General features: G+C 44.6%; 1 protein-coding gene across 2 annotated transcripts in view; it reads left to right on the plus strand.

Annotated features, from left to right (window-relative positions):
* The window catches only part of CPXM2 (carboxypeptidase X, M14 family member 2), a 132,745-nt gene that overhangs the window by 95,438 nt on the left and 16,060 nt on the right, over positions 1-21,247 (plus strand). For both annotated transcript variants that reach the window (XM_082424326.1, XM_082424325.1), the window contains exons 7-10: positions 6,982-7,070; positions 14,674-14,797; positions 16,029-16,225; positions 17,261-17,440. In XM_082424326.1, the coding sequence (XP_082280452.1) occupies positions 6,982-7,070; positions 14,674-14,797; positions 16,029-16,225; positions 17,261-17,440 (590 nt within the window). The remainder of the gene's footprint in view (positions 1-6,981; positions 7,071-14,673; positions 14,798-16,028; positions 16,226-17,260; positions 17,441-21,247) is intronic.

The raw sequence follows: 21,247 nt of genomic DNA on the forward strand, positions 1-21,247 counted from the left end.
GCAAGGGGAATACAAATCAGCCACACAACCTTTTTCTCATGTAAAAAAATACCACATCTATTGCAGAATATTTAGAAAACATAGGTAAACAAAAAGAAAATAAATAAAAATCTCCCATAACCCCACGAACATTTGGTGTATTAAAGTAACATGTCAGCTGTGGTTTTGCCTACTGGGATTTTAAGATATGTTGCAAGGTTGAAAATTCACTCAAAGCTACTACTCAGAAGCAGGCAAAAAAAAAAAAATTAGATAACATTTTTTTGGTAACACGTTTAATTGCCCTTGACTGCTCCTGCTATACTGGGTAGAGGAGATGGTAGAAGTTAATTTTAAACTTGACCATGTACATAGTCTCTCTGTAAAAGTAGCTTCGCGTGGATGCCTGTGTCTTTGGGTAAATGCTTGCTCCTTTAGGTTGTGTTCCCCTTGCCCTATCTTCACATCATGGGATCTGGGTGTGACCCCAGAGTGACAGGAAGATGGGGGCTTGAATTCACACATGGACCCTTGCTGATGTCTGCTCTGGACAGGCTGATCTTGTTTGGCTTGCTGCTCTGTCGGCCTTTCAGAACATAAGAGTTTGTGTGCATATGGAGCCTTATGTGACAGCCTCTTCGTCCTGTCCAGACATCTCCAGGGAAGGAAGCTGGCCTCCAGAACATTCCTAAGGCCCTGCACTAGGGCCTCTAGGAATTTCCACTTTCCTGTCCACCCACAGTCAGGCCCTAGGGAACAAGGAGCACAGCTTCGGGTTATCTCTCCTATACTTTCTCCTCCAGGAAAGCCTCAGCTTTCTTGTCCAGTGTGAGAGTCAGGCCTTGCTACCTCTGGATTCCCCCTGCCAGGGGGAAGGGTACCACCAGTTCTGATGTCTCAGGTGCCGCTATATCTGTCATGCTATTTCTATAGCCATCCCACCCCCACCCCCACCATGAACTTACAGTTACTGAGTTTTGGGAGCATATTTCATGTCGTTTATTGCTTTTCCCTCAATATAACATCCATGATCTTGCTTTGCCGAGTATGAATTTAAAGAGCATACGCTCTGTATTGGTGAGAAAGATGGGTCTACCTACCTACCTACTTACCCTCACACCAGACAGATTCTTTGTTACATATTTGTGCTTACTAGACGGCAAACCTTTTTCATGTCGTTAAAACTATTAGAGACCATCTGTCTTGTGGATGCTTTTATCCTAGTCTGTGGACAATATCTCATGTTTTCAAACTGCCTCTTATAGTTAGAAGTTCAGTTGTGTCCAGTGTTTTGATTCTCTACAGAATCCGACAGTGAGTATCTTTGTTTCTGTGTCATGGTGCGCGTCCAAAATTATTGTGTAAATTATGGGATTATCGCTCAAATTATGTTACGGTGGCTGGGATTGCCGGCGGAAAGGAAGTATGTGTTTTCAAGGACGATCCAGAGAGAATGTTGAAGGCTTCCCAATTTGGGATCTGGGCCTCCTTTTGTGGCTGGTTCAGCCTGGGATGACAGTCGCCTGCTGCCGCCCAGGGCCTGCTGGGCTTTCCTGAGTTCACTGCGTCTGCAGGCACAGACGTAGGCGGGAGTCTGTGAGGCCTTCTTTGCGCCAGGTCACTCAGCACAGCCTTGGTCTGCTTGCTTTAAAAAGCAGGGTCACGGTTTCTCTCTGAGGGCAGAAATTCATCTGTTGTTGGTAAAGGGCAAAGGGCAGCCTGTGAGAGTCTCATGAAATAAATATTTTCCTGTTAAGTTATTCTTGGTGTGTGTATGTTTGAAGATAGGTCCTGGGGGCAATTTAAACACAAAGACAGAATTACAGTGTGAAATCTGGATGGGTTTCAAGTATGGACTTGGAATGGTTCTATTTTCCAACCCTGAATATTTAGGGCCATTTTTCTTCTAGAAGTTACTTAGCAGTCTGCCCAGAGGAGAGCTGGCCTTTGTGCATGCCTCCTGATGGTGGTCACATCTGAGGGCCTGGGGTGGCAAATGGGCCCCCATGTCCATGTGGGTAATTGAATCTTGCTCAGTTGCCTTGTTGTTGACACAATTCCTTCGTGCAAGTTAATGAGGCCAAAGGCAGGGGTGACCCAACCAACTCAGCCACTCAAACCCAAGGTGACTTCGTGCTCTACATGCAACCGCCCAGAGTCTATTCTTCCTGGAACTCTTGTTTATGAAAAATTCATTTACCTTTGCTTCTGCTTCTCTTTGTTCTGTCCTGCCTGTCTTCCTGTGGACTGTCAGGTGGGAGCAGAGGAAGGGGAAGATTCTTTTTAAGTCTTCATGAATAATGTGTCCAGAAATTTTTGAACTAGAAAATGAATTACCCTATACCATGGTCTATTAATAGGATTTTTAAAGCTCAAAATGAATAGAAAAGGGGGAGTGTTGTTTAATGGTTACAGTTTCAGTTTTGTAAGGTGAGAATGTTTTAGAGATCTGTTTCTACAACAGTGTGAATATATGTAACACTACTCAACAATACTCTTGAAAATGGTTAAAATGGTAAATCTTATGTTATGTGTGTTTTACCATGATTAAAAAAATTTTTTTAATTCAAACAAATCTTTTAAATGTTGTTCATTTTTTTAAAAAGTGGAAGGAAGTCCTCTTCCCCAAATTTGAATGGACTTGTCCATTTTGGACTAAGGATCTATGCAAATCGGAAACTCTGGGGAGAGCTTCTTAAGATAGATTTTTAATAATGAAGAATTCAGGTGAAGACACACGCCAGCTGGCTTCTAGATCACAGCCTTGGTGGTTTTCAGGTATTTTGCTGTTGCAAGCAACACTGCAATGTGCTCTGCCTCGTTCAAAAAAGAGCTCCATTGTTCTGCACACGATTTCCCCACAGGGTGACAGGACTGTGCCCAGGGTCCTGGGAAATGACCCTGCAGGGCAGGGTTTGGCAATGCTTGAGCCCCTGGTGCTGGTCTGCAGCTTCTGTTATGAATGTGAGACTCTGACCTCTTTGGGGAAAGTCTTCACTCCTCCCATCTCGTCTTCCTGGCCACCAGGTCTGAGCAACTGTCCTCTCTCTGCACAGTGCCAAGGGGTCCAGGGTCTTGAATTCGACCCAGAGGAGCTTGTGTTGTGGTACACTGTACAAAGATCTGTGGAAAGGAGCTTGTGTCCCTCAAGCATGGGGGAGCTGCTAAAGGGCAGTGCCCCTGAATCATTCCTTTGGGCGGGCCAGGACCCGTTGAAATGCTGTGTCTCCTTTCTCTGAATACACATACCCTCCATTCATAAGCCACTGAGAAAATGTTTTAATTGTAAGACCACCACCAATCTCGCTGAACTGTAATAATGTTCCAGCCTGCCCCATCCCCTCTCAACAATTTGTATAAATTGGGGGAAGGATGGGTTCTATTGGATTAGCATAGCTGCAAGGACCTTTTAAATCTATTTGCTTTACTATCTTCCACTTTTCTTCACCAAGTCAGGCCACACTCCCCCCAAAATTCATGTCCACGTGGAACCTCAGAATGTAACCTTTTTTTTTGGAAAGAGGCACTTTGCAGATGTGATTAGTTAAGATGACATCATACTGGGTTAGGGTGGGCCTTAAATCCAATGACTGGTGTCCTTAAGAAGAGAAAACAGGGCTTCCCTGGTGGCACAGTGGTTGAGAGTCTGCCTGCTAATGCAGCGGACACGGGTTCGAGCCCTGGTCTGGGAAGATCCCACATGCCGCGGAGCAACTAGGCCCGTGAGCCACAACTACTGAGCCTGCGCGTCTGGAGCTTGTGCTCCGCAACAAGAGAGGCCGCGACAGTGAGAGACCCGTGCACCGCGATGAAGAGTGGCCCCCACTTGCCGCAACTAGAGAAAGCCCTCGCACAGAAACGAAGACCCAACACAGCCATAAATAAATAAACAAATAAATAAAATTTAAAAAAAAGAGGAAGAGTTGCAATTCCATGTGCCCTGTAATTAAAAAAAGAAGAAGAAGAAGAAGAGAAAACAGAGACACACAAGGAGAAGGCATGTGATGACTGAGCCAGAGATTGGAATCACGAGGCTACAAGCCAAGGATTGCTGTCAACTGCCAGAAACTGGGAAGATACAAGGAAGGATCTTGTCTGAGAGCCTTGAAAGTGCACAGCCCTGCTGACAGCTTCATTTCAGACTTCTGTCCTTCAGAACTGTGAGAGAAGAAATTTCTGTTTCAAGCTACCTAGTTTATGACGCTTTGTTATGGCAGCCCTGGGAAACCAGTACACTAACAGATCCAAAGACGGCATAATGTTCCATAACTATCCTCAATCCTGAGGATGTGGTTTTCATTTACCACTCGCTCCACCCTCCCCTCCATTCTCTGTTCTGCCACAGTGATAGGGTAATAGCATCACAGCATAAAGTGGGCCTCTTCTCAGAGGTCGCCTGGGCCCTAGAAAGTGCTATCTTTTTGTAACTAGCCCTTTCTAAATAACTTGATTGGAGTATCCATCCATCCATCCATCCGTTCATTCCTCACTCATTCATTCAAATATCAAACGCTTCGGGGCCACCCGTTCTGAGTCAGGGCCCAAGGATTCTGAGATAAGATGCCACAGTTGCTGCTCCCAGAGCTCTCGCTATCCAGTGGGGGAGGCGTGTCGGCCTCTTTTCCCCAGTGAATCGCTCTCAGTTCAGGGGGCTCCAGGCTTGCTGGCTGCAGCCTGTCCCCCTGTCGCAGAAGGCAGCTTGCCCTTCTGAGTTTAAATAAACGTGTGATTTCTCTTCTTGTCCAACTGCCTGACGTTGATTATCTTAGGAAACTGTATAAACAGCAACACTCTTGAAAATTGCCTTTCCTGACAGTTTCTCCTGTCAGTCAGGCTGCAGATTGGCCCTGGGACTGCCTGGAGAAGGAGCGCCAGCCAAGAAATCAGAGGGTTTCCTGGACTCACGCGGGCAGCCTGGTGGAGATGCTCTGCCGTAGGGTTATATGAGGTAGGGCGGCAAGGAAATAAGCATGAAAGATGTGCCGCCCCCTCTTTGGAGCCACGTGGAGCTGTGGGTTTGATGCTTGCACTGACAGTAATGACCTAAGATCATAATGGGCTCTGCCTGGGGGTCCACGTCTCCCCCTTGCCCCTTTTGGAGCGACCTTGTCATAAGAACAGTCAGATGGCGCTGGACAAGTGCGACTTCTTCTCATTAGGGAGCCAGCTCTTTGCAGAAGGGGTTTGGTGCTGTTTGCATATGGTACCAGGTCATCTGTGCTCAGGGCTCTGTGCTGGGGGTGTCGGGGCTTAGGGAGGTCACAAGGCCACAGTGGTGGGCATTTCCTTGGGTGAGGGGCTGGCCTCATGGCAGGGAAAGAAAGGTCTGTGGTGGCTGCGTTTCTGGTATCCTCCTTAGTCCTCAGAGAGCACTTGAGGCCAGCAATTTTTTTTTAAATGAGGTGAAATTCACATAACATACAATTAAGCTTTTTTAAAGCATACAGTTCAGTGCTAGTATATTCACAAGGTTGTATGATCACTGGCTCTTTCTAGTTTCAGAACTTTGTCATGGACCCAAAAACAACCTGGACCCACTGAGTAATCACTTCCGGATCCCCCTCCACGGGGTAACCTCTAATCTGCAATGTCTCTATGGATTTGCCTGTTCTGGATAAAGCATGTCATGAGACTAGCGATTGTAGATTGCAGTGAGCCCCCTTTCCAGGAAAGATAGCCTTTCCTCTCCCAGCTGAGCACCTGCAAAGCAAGATCCCAACCCCCAAAGCAGCAAACAGCTGCTGTGGTTCCAGCTTTGCTCACGTGGTCCCTGAGTTAGTAGCTTAACTTGTCTAAAGCACCATGTGCTCTCTGCCTTGGGGAGGGATCTGAGCTGACCAGGATTTCTGGCTGCATGGAGATGGAGATGGAGATGGAGATGGAGCTGGAGATGGCAAGCCTGGCTGAGGCTCTGTAAGCCTCGCGACTTTTTGTCAGGTTAGGAGAGGGCCCGCTGAGTGGTCCCTTCCCCCCCATCCTCCTTCTAGCTCTTCCTCTTCCCTTTCCCCTCCTTTCTTCTGAGTGCTCTTAGTTTTTGTAGTTGTATAAACGACATCGGCTTGTAGGAATTAAAGAAAAAAGTCAATTTATCTGGAGGAGAATTAAGTCAAGGGCAGACATCTCCTCCCCAGTCCCCAGGGGTCACCACTGCTAATGCATCCTGATTATGCCTGTTAGGATGCTTCGGCTCCAACAACAGAAACCCCAGCTCCCACTGGCTTAGCAGTTCAGGGAATTCTTTATCTCATGTGATTAGAAGTCCCAAGGGAGGTTGATGGGGGATCTAGGGTTGGTTCACTCAGTAGCTATTGAGGTTCTCTCTGTCCTCTACTCTGGAGAGATTCTCACTCACTCCTTTGTGCCATTAAAGTCCTTCCCTTCAATCTGGACCAATAAGAGTGGCCAGGAGTGCTATGTTCTGATTGGCTTAGACCAGTCATGTAGGACCCCTGGAGCTTAAGGCATAAGGTCAGTTTCCTAGAAGTGCAGAAGTGGGGATTCCCAAACAACATAGGGCTTCTGTTAGGAAGGATGAAAGTGGACTGCATGCTGGGCAAGCAACTGATAGAGTCCACCACACTTCTGAAAATTTCCATGCAATTGTGATATTCATTCATTCATTCATTCACTTATTCCTTCCTTCATTTAGTGTGACTGTTTGCCAGGCACTAATACTAACAGTAAACCAGTGAGGGAGGTACCAGTGTTCCCCTGTTTATGGGTGAAGACACTAAGGAAAAACTGCTCCAGTGACTTATCCAAGGTCACACAGCACACAAGTAGAAGAGATTGGAACCCAGGCATTCTGGCTCCAGGCCCATGCTCTCCCCACTGGGGAGTTCTGACTCTTAAGATGCTTCTCGAAAGTTGGCTCTCTCACCTCTGTGCGAAAGTTAGAAGCTGGAGGTTGAGCTGTGTTCCCACACAAATCAGGCACCTAACACAGCCACCACAAGTAATAGAATAATGTGAATGAATTCAAAACCATATTTCTGTCCCTAGATCCAAATAACTATTATCACCGACGGAATGAAATGACCACCACCGATGACCTGGATTTTAAGCACCACAACTATAAGGAAATGCGTCAGGTAAGATCCAGGTTTGTCAAAGAGAAATCTCTCCTGTGCCCAGAAGCACGTAGGTGTATGTTTTTGTACTTTTATGGTTTGTTGAAGCCATAGGAAATGCTTGTAGTTTCGAGGCTGAGAATGCCTTGGGGTTCAGGTGACCAGAGGAAACCTCCCTCGCCAGCAAGTGATTGAAGCAGAATTCGAAGCCAAGCTTTCTGATTTAATACTATACTTCTTCCACCTACACCGTTGGTGGAAATGTAAATTGGTGACAGCCACTATGGAAAACAGTATGGAGGTTCCTTAAAAAACTAAAAATAGAGCTACCATATGATCGAGCAATCCCATTCCTGGGTTTATATCCAGAAAAAAATGAAGACTCTAGTTTGAAAAGATGCATGCACCCAAATGTTCATAGCCAAGACATGGAAACAACCTAAGTGCCCATCAACAGACGATTGGCTTAAGAAGATGTGGTATATGTATATACAATGGAATATTAGCTATAAAAAAGAATGAAATATTGCCATTTGCAGCCACATGGGTGGATCAAGAGAATATTGTACTTACTGAAGTAAGTCAGAGAAAGACAAATATTATATGACATCACTCATGTGTGGAATCTAAAAAATAATACAAATGAATCTATATACAAAATGGAAACAGACTCACAGACATAGAAAACAAACTTATGGTTACCAAAGTGGAAAGGGAGAGGGGGAGGGATAAATTAGGAGTATGGGATTAACAGATACAAACTACTATATATAAAACAGATAAGCAACAAGGATTTACTGGATGGCACAGGGAATTATAGTCAATATCTTGTAATAGCCTATAATGGAAAATAATGTTTTATATATATATATATAAAACTGAATCACTTTGCTGTACTCCTGAAACTAACAGAATATTGTAAATCAACTATACCTCAATTTAAAAAAATACATCACTGTGTGTTTGAGTGGTATCACTGATTTAAGGACAATAGTCATGTGCAGAGTCGAAGAAGAAAAAGAATCCGGAATAACACTGGTAATAGTAATAGCAGGAAGCTCTCACATACGACCTACATCAATTTCCCTACATTAGGAATTTACCTATGTTAACATGGTCAGTCTCTCTAACCACCCTAGGAGTGCAGGACTGTTGTTGGCCTTATCTTACTGATGGGGAAACTGAGTCACCGAGGGAATATGTAACACTCCCCTTGTTATTCTGATTCTCTGATTCTCGGTATTAGACTCACTGGGGGAAATTTGGAAGAATACCTATACTTGAAACCTGCCTCTGGCCAATTAAAGCAGAATCCTGAGGAAAAGGCACTGGGGAATCAAAATTATTTAAAGCTCTCCTTGTGATTCTAATATACAGGCAGGTTTCAGAACAGCTGGTTGATACCTTATGGCTCTCAGTGCTTTAGACTGTTAGGAGGAAAAGACGTCCCAGATGAGATTGTCCCCAGATTTAATGACAGAAACCAAGTAATCCTGAGCTATTGACAGCATTTATCTAGTGGGTGCAGAAGGGAGAAGGGACCGAGAGTTTTTTAGGACAGGCTAAAAAAGCAGCCCTATGCTGAGTGCTTCGCCTGTGTGATCCTGTTCAGCGTTCCCCCCAAGCCTTGTGCTAGAAAGCGCGGGGAAGTGTTGGCAAATGAGGAACCCTTAGACATGTAAGAATCTGTTGGAAGAGAAGGAACAGAGAAATGTACTCACAAATATGTTTAATGAACAGGCATTCACCAAAGACCAAAATAACATGGCTCAAAGCGAGGGCTCATAGGTGCTGAGGGAGCGGTACCAGTCACGCGGTACAAGGGCAGGAGGCTTTCCTGAGGTCGGAGCAATTAGGCTTTGCCACGAGGGCTTCTCTGCTTCATCCCAGGGAGTCAACAAACCCAGTTAGTCTCCATGTCATTTAATTTGAGATACACACAGCTTCCAGGCACCTGTCAGCACAGACTCGGAGGCGGGACGTGCTAAAGAAATTGTCTTGTGGTCTTGCTCTGCAGAAATCAGGATAATGTGTTTGGACTTGAGGTCTGTGAATCATCTGTGCTGCTGTCCATTTTCGGGTGTTTATGTGACTGCTCACCGTTCCATTTTATGAAGCACTCGTGTCTTAACACAGCTTTGCTCAGTGGGCATCTCGGGACATCTTTTTGCCCAGAAATTAGGCAAATATCAACTTAGTTGGTGCAGTTAATGTCAAAAGCAATCTATCTAAATGCATTTAAAATGAGCTCACTGCACAGAGAGTGTGGTATCTTTAAATAGTTGTCCCGCATGGAGAATGGAGGTCCTTCTCATATGAGGAGAGCTAATGGATGTGCTTCATTACCCTGGGGGTCTCTGGTCCCCATCACTTGGTAGATGTTAGAGCTAAGAGGAACCCGAGAAAGCAATGCAGCCCCTGCAGGGGACACTGGGTGACCACTCCAATCTCTCAGGATCCCGCAGCACTCAACTGGAACCTGTCTGAGGTTGGGCGGGGGTGGGCATCTATCAATCCTGAAGAGTGTTCAAGCCAGAAGTGATTTGCCATTTGGACTCCTGGCTCCTGGGGATGGGAAAGAAGCCAGCGCTTTTAGCAATTCCCTGTATGGAGTCTGCTAGATTGTGGTAGAAACCTTTCTACTTCAGGGGAAAAAAAAAACGTTAGTTTATCCTAGTATTGCCAGAGACATTTACAAAAAACACAATAATGAGAAACAGACGCAGGAGCAGGAAGAGAAAACAGAACAGCTGCTGCATTGGAGGGGAAATCAGGAGATGTGAGCGACTAGCGTGTGTGGGAATTATTTCTGGAGCACTGACTTATAAGACACCGTTCTCCCCGCAGGGCGAGCCCCGGGGGCTTGGGAAGGGGATGGGGGGAAGGCGGGGGGAAGGCGGGGGGGGGGGGGGGGGGGGGAGGCAGGAGGCCGTTGCGCAAATGCTCGTATTATGATGCAGATTGAGTTAATTGTTCTGAGCACTGAAGGCCTTCCCAGCATTTGTCACCATTCATAATTGCTCAGTCATCTCCGTGTCTACATGTATGTTACCTTTCTCCGTCATTTGGGACCCCGAGGGCAGAGACTCTGTCATTTCATCTTAAATCCATAAAGTGTACTGGATAACTGTACTTTTGAGGTTGTTGCGGGGGAGATATTTGGGGGACAGGAGGGAGAGGTGTCCGGCATGGCCGGCCGTGGTTGGGAAGGGATGGGGCTGCCGATGAGGTCCGCCGTCATCCAGGGCCTGTGACAGGAAGAGACGGAAGGAAGGGTGGTCCGAGCAGCGAGGACAACGGGAACAGGACTGTGGAGGCAGGAGGGGACGGCCTGTTTCTGGGACAGTTGTCAGTGCCAGGAGAGGCTTTAGTCTTGAGTCTGAGAATCGGGAGGTCTTTTCCAGGCGCAGAGCTGTGTTTGGGGAGATCCTTCTGGCAGTTGTATGGACAGTAGACTGGTGAGCTCTGTCCCTGTCCCGGGAGAGGGACCTGCCGGTCTGAAGAAGGATGGGGGGAGGGGTTTCTGAGGGGGACTGACCAGTCCTAGGATTCCCCAATAAGTCGGAGAGAGATAGGCTTCTGGTGTGCTTCCCAGGGGCTGGGATACCGTCCACAACGGGAGAAAAAGAAGTGGTTTTGGGGAGAGGTTAAAAAGATTGGACTTTGGTTGGGGACCTGCTGTTGTCAGGTGCCAGATGCTCAGGAAATTCTGTCTGGTTGGCTGATAAAGGAGCGTGTGGCATGAGGCAGTAGAGAGGAGTCCAGGAGAGACGTGGGTTGGAAGGCAGCCGGCTAGTGGTTTTGATTTCCCGGGCAGCTGAGGATGGTCGTGGGCAGCAGGTGGTGGGGTCGCTGAGCTCCTGACCCTGGGGGTGGACGATGGTGGCAGGAAGCCCGGGCAGGAGAGCAGGCTTGCGGATTCAGACAAGCGCAGCTCCGCACTCCGCCACGGGACGCCTCCGACCCTGGCTCTCTTCCTTCCCCCTCCCTCTGGAATTCCTTTTCACTTGATCAGATGCAGTGTCTGTTTCTCAGACAAATGAGTAGAGATGATGGAAGAGGACTTTTTCTTCTCTCCCTTCTCTCTTTTTTTTTTTTTTAACATTTTAATTCATTGGATAAACAATATTGTAACCATATCAAATGCAAACTAAAAGTCTCAAGGTTACTCCTCCATGAACCCAATACCCTAAAGAATCAGTGGTTTTCATTTTCCCCCATTTCTATCCAGGGTTTGCATTTCTGTGTTCACAGAATTCATACGATTTTGATCAGAGGACGGTTACAACTTTGCCCAGATTTTCTCATTTAACATTGGATCATTAGCCGTGTCTCCTTGCTGTCTTCATAATTGTCGTTGGATGCTGCGGAATGTTCCAGTGAGTGGATGCATCAGTTTTCTCAGCTACCTTTCTGCCCTGGAGCCTTTGGATAGCTCCCCACTTGCAGTGACTTGTGTGAGAGGATGAAACCTGCTCCAGCAAGTGTCATCGTGCACGTAATTTACCTCTGATGTATCGCTCTGATCCTCTGATGTATTGCTCGAAACTGAATTACTAGGAAAGGGGGCTCTTTCTTCTGTCTCCTTCAGGAGAGGGGGGAAGCAACAGAGCCGGGAATTCAGTAGATCCCAGGATGTGATTTATTCCCTCCTCAGAGATGAGGAGACAGAGTCTTGAGGATGCTGAACATCTTACAAAACCCACTACTCTCGAGGGCAGTGTTTCTCAACCATGTTTCCTTACTGGCCCTTTCTAGACACTTTTCTTAATTACCCATTACATTGAAAACGAAGGAATAAAGTTTTGTTGGGTAGGGTTGCACTTTGAAGGGCCACAAAGCATGTAATATTTAAGATTTTTAGCCCCTGGAAGACCAGTTTTCACCTCCTTTGGGTGATGTCATCCTTGTCGAGGATGAGTGCTTCCTCAACAAGGCAGTGAAGAAAATTATGTCCCTCTCTCTTACTTTAGACATCAAGACTCAAACATTTACCATTAAGACTCAAACTCCAAAAAATCCTCTTTGACTCTTTTTGGGAATAAGCAAGGTAGCTCAGCAGCCAGGTTTGTGAGGGTGCCCATGGCCCCTGGAGAGATCCTTCCCAGCATTTCAGAGGGCCACGGTGCGGAGGGAATTGTCAAGAACCTTCCTAAAGGAAGTCTTCAAATGCCCGTGTTCTCGTTCCTGTGCCTGGAAAAGATACTTGTGATACCACAACACCAAGAAGGAAAATGTGACTGGTATAAAAATACTGCCATGGTGGGTAGAGGATAAAGAGGTGACTCCGATGAGTTATGGCTAAGAATCACCCCATCCTGAGAGGCTGTATCCCCGGCTAAGTGTGCATCCAAGGGAAGATGCTGTTTGTCTTTTTCCAATGTCAAGGTCATGATCTCCAGCACAGGGGGCACATTCCTCTGGCAGCTCATCAAAAGGGGAAGGAGGGTAGGCATTAAATGACAGCCAGACTCTGTACTGAATGCTTGTGTTGACCACCTAGTTCAGGATGAGCCGAGTGGCTCTGTGTCTGCAGAACTGGTCCTTGATCTGAACGCAGGACAGTGGGTCACCTGCTGATCAGGACTTGCTGAGGTCCACGCTGGTAGTGGAGCGTGTGTGGTCAGCAGGGACTGGTATGAGAGGCCCAAATCAGATGGTGCTTGTGCTGTGGCCGTCTACTGGAACAATCCCGTGTACAACAGACAAAGGAGGCAGCATTGCTTGTTTTGATTGCTCTGCTGCACCTTCATGGACAGATAAGAACTCAAGAGTCCAAAGCCCTGACTCCACCTGGTACCAGCTGGGTGACCCTGGGCAAATCCCTCAATGTCTTTCTGAGCCTCAGTCTCCACATCTGTAGAATGGGGACAGGCCTCCTTGCTTATCTACTTCACTGGTGGTCGTCACGATGAGATTCAGTAGAGAAATAGAACTTACTATGACCGCGATGGTGAATGTTGCTAGTGACATTATCACCATGTCCCTTGTTAAAACTTGGCCTACTCCTATGTGGCTCCACTTCAGTCCCTCGGTATGTATCCCGCATGGTGAGAGGTGTGAAGCTACATTAACCTTGCTGGCATGTGGTTTCTCCAGTGATGGTGGGTTTCTGCCTCTTTCTTCTTTGAACAAGAGTCCTTTATAGTCAGCTTTCTCTTTCTCTCACCTAGATATTATAACACAGAGTGAGTTATCATAAAGCAAAGCATGTTCCCCCCTCCCAGGAGTGGTGAGAGAATAGACCCTGAATGCCTGACCAGGGCTGCGGCTGTAACACCTTGTAGGTGTGTCGTAAAAGCAAAGCACCAGCAGCAAAAGCTCCATTCCTTTAGAGATGCGCACCGAGGCCCCTCCACCCAGCAGTGCAGAATGCTCTGTTACGAAAGGCAAACCAAGTGCCATGTCACTCCACTCCATCAGAAATTCTACGATACCGATTTACCAGTTCCATAGATTTTAACCTACCACAACGTTAGAGACAGAGTTGTTTATTTACAGTTTACAGGGACATTTTATGGATCATTTGGTTGATGAGGGATGTTTTGAAAGACGCTTAGAGCACGCCCAGGCCCATGCCACCCCTTCCTCCATCACCACCAGCCCAGCTCCTGCTCATCTTGTAAAAGGATGAAGCCCTCCCTGGTGGGCGCCCACCGCCCAGGCTGGGATGTCCTCCCTCGCTGCTTCCACAGCACCCAGGCTTCCCTCCTGGTCTGTAACACCCTGTCAGAAGTTATCTCATGAATGCACCTGACTCTACCATGGGGAAGCGTGGCTAGTCTGGTGCCTGGCAGAGACATCCTTTGAATCAGAACTTCTTTCACTTGGGGATGGCTAAACAGTTTCCCCCAGAAAGTCAAGGCCACTTACCCAGCTCACTCACAGGTAACCGTTCAGAGATGGGAGGCACAGCAGCCGCTGGCGGGGATGTCTCTGTCCTTTGCCCCAGGGCTCCTGTGATGAACAGACCCTCTTCCCTTCCTTTGGCAGCTTGTCTGACAAGCTCGACTGTCCAAGCAAAATTCAGGAAACAACCCATATATATTTCACTTTCTTGTGGAAGCCTGCGTCCCTCACCCTTTCACTGCACGGCTCCCGTCACCCTGGCCTCCACGCACCCCTTACTTGGCACCAGTGAAGTGGCGATGGTACCACTCCATCTGTTACCTCGCTTTGAGTTCCAGGAGGGCGAAGCCGTGTGTCTTTCTTCAGCCTGACGTCATAGATTGCTCATTACAGTGTAAGAAAAAAATGATATTCAGTAATAAATATTTATTTAGGCAAGGGTATAGAGAGAAAAGGCTCAGTCTGTCTAATGAAGGCACAATAAGAAAACAGGGAACCAAAGTGAAAAGGTAATACCTCGTCACCCAGGGAGGTGACACTACAGCCCAGGGAGGTGATACTACAGCCCAGGGAGGCGATAAACACAAGCACGAGGTGCTGGAAGACAGGGCAGAGGGGCCACGAGGAGGACATTCCAGGCCGGGGGATAGCACTGGTGTGCAGGAGGGTGGGCGTGTGCAGGGGGCCGTGGGAGAGGGCTGTCTTCTTGAGAGGTCTGCCCTCCGTGCAGCGTGGCCATCCTTGTGTAGGGCCGTAAACCCATCTTGTTTCTCAGTTGATGAAGGTCGTGAATGAAATGTGCCCCAACATCACCAGGATTTACAACATTGGCAAGAGCCACCAGGGCCTGAAGCTGTACGCTGTGGAGATCTCCGACCACCCTGGGGAGCACGAAGTCGGTGAGGCTGCCCCTCTGTAGTGCACCTGGCCCTTCGAGTCTGGGGCTTTCTTAAAGAGCGAGGCGATGGTCACCCTGTGAGAACATTCACGAACCAGGCCGGGAGCCGTCCATGCACTCGCTCTCACGTAGATTCTGCAGATCTTGGTTCTGCGAACCCCTCATTGTATGATGTGGGCTGTCAAATTACTTAAGAAATACCCTCCTTTTCTCCAAAGGGACCGTATTTAATTCTGTTCCTCATCTCTGAGACCGGTCATGCTAACCAAAGAGGAAAATGGCTGGAGATGGTTAGGACAGAGTTTTTTTCCCGGAGAAAATTCTGGACTCCCTGGTCATTAAGGGCTCTAGTTAGAGGTGGTTCCCTTAATTTTCTTTTAAATTTCCATCCTATTTTCAAGCATTTCCTGTTTTCAGCCATTTCTCATTCAATCACTCCCGAAACTGTGTTCTCCTACAAGTCAGTGGGTTGGGGGAGCGGGAGTGGGGTCAGCGATTTTTCTTTTTGGTAAAATTGTGAGCCCTTTAGAAATCCACTGCAAGTTAAATGCAAAGATTTGTCTGATTCTCTCGACTTTAATGTTCATCGGTATTCCAGGAGTTTCTCTCAGGAGTGTCTTTCAAAGGGTAAGGGCTTTATCTGTGGGTGAAATCACATTTCCGCAAAAACAGTAGCTTGGCCAACAAAAGAGGCAGAAGTGCTGTCAGCTCGTGCCCGCACTGACAAATCCGACGTTGAAAAAGCTGAGCTTTGAAGAGAACAAGCTCAGGCCCCCTTTACAAAACGGTGTCACTGCTGACTTGCCCTGACACTATTTTCTGCTTGCATTTATTCATCTCTGTATCTTTATAAAATTGAATACAAAGTTCTTTTAAGAAAAATAATTGCCTCCCCCGAAGAGAAAAATAATTGCTCTGGCTTGTGTTTAATGTGTAACTTTTAAACTCTAAACACTGTGTTATTGTATTTGTTTTTGCCAAATAAGGCTAAACATTCCTACCCCGTGGCTGGTATCATTTGAGATTTTTCTACTCATTTTCTTATATATCTGACTATCTGGGAATTAATAAAAATTGTACTGGTATAATTGTGGTTGATTTGAAAGGACAGAGAGGGCTAAAATTGTAAGTTTCTATTATTTGGAGATTTCTTTCCTAATACAATGTGATGAGGACTGTTTTGCTGGAAGCCTCCGATATGATCCTCTATTTTTTCCCATCTTTGAGTAAAGGTGAGCCCGAGTTCCACTACATCGCGGGGGCCCATGGCAACGAGGTGCTGGGCCGGGAGCTGATGCTTCTGCTGATGCAGTTTCTGTGCCAGGAGTACTTGGCCCGGAACTCACGCATCGTCCACCTGGTGGAGGAGACCCGTATCCACATCATCCCCTCCCTCAACCCCGACGGCTATGAGAAGGCCTACGAGGGGGTAAGGGACCGTTCCTCTCGCCCAGCGCAGCAGCTAGCCACCCCCTCTCCCCACCACCCCAGCACAATGTGCTGAGCCATGAGTTGATCTGAATTCCACATTACCAGCTTTCTTCTTAAGTGTCTTTCTGCTGAGACAAGGGAACCCGCAAGGCTTATGAAAGATGCACAGCAGTAATTGAGAATTATGGGGAGACACTAACAGACTGAAGAAAATGAACATGAATAATAATATTGTTATATATACAATGGGAACAATAGGATAGAATAATAATAACACCTAGCATTGATTGAGCACTTAAGGCACGTTCTAACCTTGATTATTACCTACAATCCTCTCATCAGTTCTCTGAGGACAGTTATTTTTATGATTCTGATATATTGTTTATATGTCATGTTCTAATTATGATATAGAATTTATATAGGTTATAGTTATATAGAGAGTTATGTATAGATTACAGTTAGTATAATGTTGTATTGTGTATTCATAATTATATATCACAGTATCTGGGAATAAAATGGAAAACTATACTTAAAACAATGGTACCTATCAAATGCAAGTTTTACAGTGCAGAGTTTTGGTTGTATTTATTGGTGCAAATGGTTGGTTAGGGATTTGCAGTGCGAAATAGTGAGCCAGAATTGCAGGGAGAAAGCATTAATATGGTGGCGTTTGATTTTTGCACTGACAGAGTCTTAGACTCATTACTACTTGGAGTTTCATTCAACCTGTGTAGAAGAGGTGAAGGAAGAGTAGGAAGGTGAGACCTAATACTTTTCTGAGTACTGCCATATGGCAGGAATGATTCTGTGCATTCCCTCTTTGGAGTTGCTTGGCTATATTATCCATCACCCACCAAATATTAACAGATTATTAACCAAATATTCTCCTTTGGATGTCATCTTTGGGTCAGAGGGTGCGTAGAGGCTTAGAGACACACCCCAAATGGAGATGGAGATGGAGGTGCCTCATGTATGTGAGAGACAGAATGGTCCAGAAATCTGTGGGTTCCTCATATTCTGAATTTTCTCCCAGGGCTCGGAGCTGGGAGGCTGGTCCCTGGGACGCTGGACCCATGACGGAATTGACATCAACAACAACTTTCCTGACTTAAACACACTGCTCTGGGGGGCAGAGGACCGACAGAACATCCCACGGAAAGTTCCCAATCACTATGTTGCAATCCCTGAGTGGTTTCTGTCTGAAAATGCCACGGTGAGTAAAAAGACCCCATAATCTCTAGAGCAGCGGAGGCCAAAGTTAAACCCACCGGTGTTTGCAGAGGATATAACATTTAAGAACAAGACAAAATCAGTTTTTCCTTTCATGTTTTCTCCAAAAGTAGGGAAGTGTGCTAGATAATAACTACCTTTTAAATTGAAATTTGAGGAGATTCTTCCTAGAAGAGAAATCATTTAATTAGATTTCTTTGCAGTGCTTCCCGAAAAAACTTTGCCTGAATTGTGCGTGTTTGTTACGGTCATTATAACCTTCATCTTTGGCAGTGCAATGAAATTGCAGTGAAATTTGTCCTTAGACCTCACTGATTACTTGAGATACCTTATTTTTATTTTCACAAGTCCCCATGGATTTATTACATGTGATGCTTCTTCAGAAAGAAAAATGCAATTGGATGAGAAATGTCTCCCCCAAATTTCTTAGGTCTAGTTTCGCAAAAAGTATCTCGTGGAAGAAACAATTTTCGCAGAATTTCCCATGCCTTTTATTGCCTCCTCTGCCCGCTGTAAATGCTCTTTACCCTTAGTCTTCTGTCCTATATGTCCCTCAAAAGGTCTGCCTTGATTACTATATGAGTGTTAGGTTTGGGTACACCAACAGAAAAAAAACAAAATAACAGCGGCTTAACGAGGTAAAAGTTTTTTTTTTTCTTTTTTCACATAAGAGAACCCTGGAGGCAGATGGTTCAGGGCCAGCCAAATAGAATCCCATGAACATCAGGAACCCAAAAGTCATCTTTCTGCCTCCATATGTTAGCATGTGGACTTTGATTTTCAAGGTCATAATTCAAGATGGCAGTTCCATCTTGGTGCTCCAGCTATCATGTCTTTGAAGGAAAAGGAGAGAAAAGGTTAAAAAAAAGTCTTCCTCTCAGATAAGTCAGTTAACTTTCTAGGCATTCCTAGAATTCCTGCATAATACTTTTGTTTAAATCTTGCCAGAATTTAGTCAAAACTTGGTATCAACCCACCAAAGGGAAGGCTGGGAAATGCTATATTTTAGGCAAGCACATTGCAAGATCAAAAAAAAAAAAATTAATAATAATCATTGGCTTCTCTTCTTGAGGAATCAAGGGGAAAAAGATGAATGGGTAGAGGGCAGCTCTCCAGAGCTCCAGCTCACAGCACATGTGGGTACCACTTACTGAAGGAGGGCCAGCGTGGTTGCCTCATTTATTGATGCACAGGATCGTGTTCTCCAGGACCTCAAGAAGCAACCAGTCAAATGATAGGACAGACAGTGGCAATACCATGTGGTTTAGTTAGGATGCCCAAGGGCGCCTTATGGGGGGTGGAGAAGTAAAGAATTCAGGCCCTCTGGGTCTTCTGAATCCTTTCTCACATTTCCTAATTCCACCCTACATAATCCCTCTTTTTTTCCAAGCTAACATACTAGTGACATCTGGCAAAGATGAGGATTCAAGTGATGTTATAATTTGGGAACTCTTGGACCAAAATTGGAATATGGTTGCCTGCTTTCTTAGCCTTGAGTCTCTGAGAGATAAGTAATTATTTTAGCACAATTATAGAAGGTCCTTGGATTTCAGTCTTTACTTTAAGTCCAGAATTTAGTTTTTTGAGCTTGTTCTTTAAAAACACAGGGAGAATTACACAAACCTGCCATCACCAATACCTTTCTCAGTTATGGACAGGTTAGATAGATAAGAAATCAGCAAAGACAGAGATTTGAATAACAGTTAACAGTCTTGACATAGGGATCTATAAGAATTCTACAACCAACAAGTAGAGAATACATATTCTTCTGAGTAATCCCTGGAGAATTTTCAAAAATTGATGGTGTTCTTGTCTGTAAAGGAAATCTCAACAAATTTCAGAAAATAGGAGTCAGGCAGACCATGAGTCCCTCACCACCATACAATTAAACTAGCAGACAGTAATAAGATTAATGAAAACATCACCATGTATTTAGAAAATTTCAAAAAAAAATTAAGTAATGAGTCAAAGAAAAAGTTCATACTGGCAACTAAAAAATAAATCAAAGATAATGAGAACACTAAATGTCAAAATTTGTGGAGTATAGCAAAAAAATAGTGCTTTCAGGAATTTATACCTTTGAATGATTATATTCCAAAATAAGAAAAGCTGAACATCAACCAACTTAAGAAGCTAGCAAAAGAATAACAGAAGAAACCCCCCAAAATGTAGAAAGACTGTGATTAAAAAGAGCAAAAATCAATGAAATGATAGAAAAAAACAAAAAAGAAATAATTTGTCTGCAGAAAGAAGTATCTGGTAAAATTTAACAGTCATTTACAATGATTTTTCAGGGTGAGGGAAATGATTTTAAATGGTATTAATCATAAAATAAAAGATTTTAAAATTAATTTTTATTGGAGTATAGTTGCTTTACAATGTTGTGTTAGTTTCTGCTGTACAGCAAAGTGAATCAGCTATACATATACATACATCCCCTCTTTTTTCGATTTCCTTCCCATTTACGTCACCACAGAGCATTGAAAGCGTTTCCTGTGCTATACAGTATGTTCTCATTAGTCATCTATTTTATACATAGTATCAGTAGTGTATATATGTCAGTCGCAATCTCCCAATTCATCCCACGCCCCCCTCCAGTTCTTATAACTATGCTATAATGCCTCATTAATTTATGGAAACATAGTGGATATGACTACATTAAGATTCTTATGGAGGTGATTATTCCCTTTCCTGAACCACCATGCCATTTTAGCCATGTCTTCTTTATGAGTTTTTGGCACTTTTAAACTTGTAAAAGAGATATTTATGATTAGTTTTATCTCCCTTGCTAAATGGTAGTCTGCTTGAGGGCACATTATATATTTTTGAAACATTTTTTCTATCCCTAACTGCATCTAATGTACTTACCATGGAATTCAGTAGATATCTAATTTTTTAAAAATTCTTGTAGCATTAAAAAAAATGAACTCAGTATCTTTGTAACAATCAAAGTAAGATACATATTTGGAAGAATGTCTTTAGTTCACCTGAGTTCAATCAGGTACTAGATAGACTGCATACTAACTGAGGAGATTAATCACAAGCAATATATATCCCAATGCTAAAAAACAGAGTAAATATTTGATGAGTGAGTTGACAAATATTTTTTCCCTTACACATATCCCTTTGATATTTGTGCATGTGTATGTGTCTGTCTATCTATCTATCCATCTATCATTATTATTAAAAAAATTTTTTTTTATTGTGGTAAAAGTCACATAATATAAAACATCCTATTTTGACCATATTTAACTGTACAGTTCAGTGGCACTAAGTACATTCACGTTGTTGTGCACCCCTCACCATCATCCATCCAGGGGAGAAGGAATGTGCACCTTGGCTACCAATCTTCATGGCAGTACCATCAATATTAGGGTGCTGTGTCAAATATCAGGAGCAAAAGGGTATTATTTCTCAGTCCTCAAAACTGCAGGAGCAAGGCAAACTGCAAGAGGGCACTGATCATAGCAACGGACGAGGCCTCACACTCAGGAGAGTTGAGGTGGTATTTATTTCTGCTGCTACTTTCTTCTTTCCAGTCATTTTATGTGTGGGACACATTCCTCCTAAGGCTGCATTTCATGCCTGGGGGTCTAGTTACTCACTGTCACCTGGGACAAAGCATAATAAAAGATTAATAAATTAGCTACATCAAAATTAAAAAGCCTGTTCTTCGTCAAAAGATTTTAAAAACTATAATGAGAGAAGGTTAAAAACTGAGAGATGTTATTTGAAAATTATATAATTGGAAAAGAGTTAGAATTTTTAAAAAGATAATAACAAATAAAAA

The sequence above is a fragment of the Balaenoptera physalus genome (assembly GCF_965194825.1).
Source record: "Balaenoptera physalus genome assembly, chromosome: 14".
Taxonomy (NCBI): domain Eukaryota; kingdom Metazoa; phylum Chordata; class Mammalia; order Artiodactyla; family Balaenopteridae; genus Balaenoptera; species Balaenoptera physalus.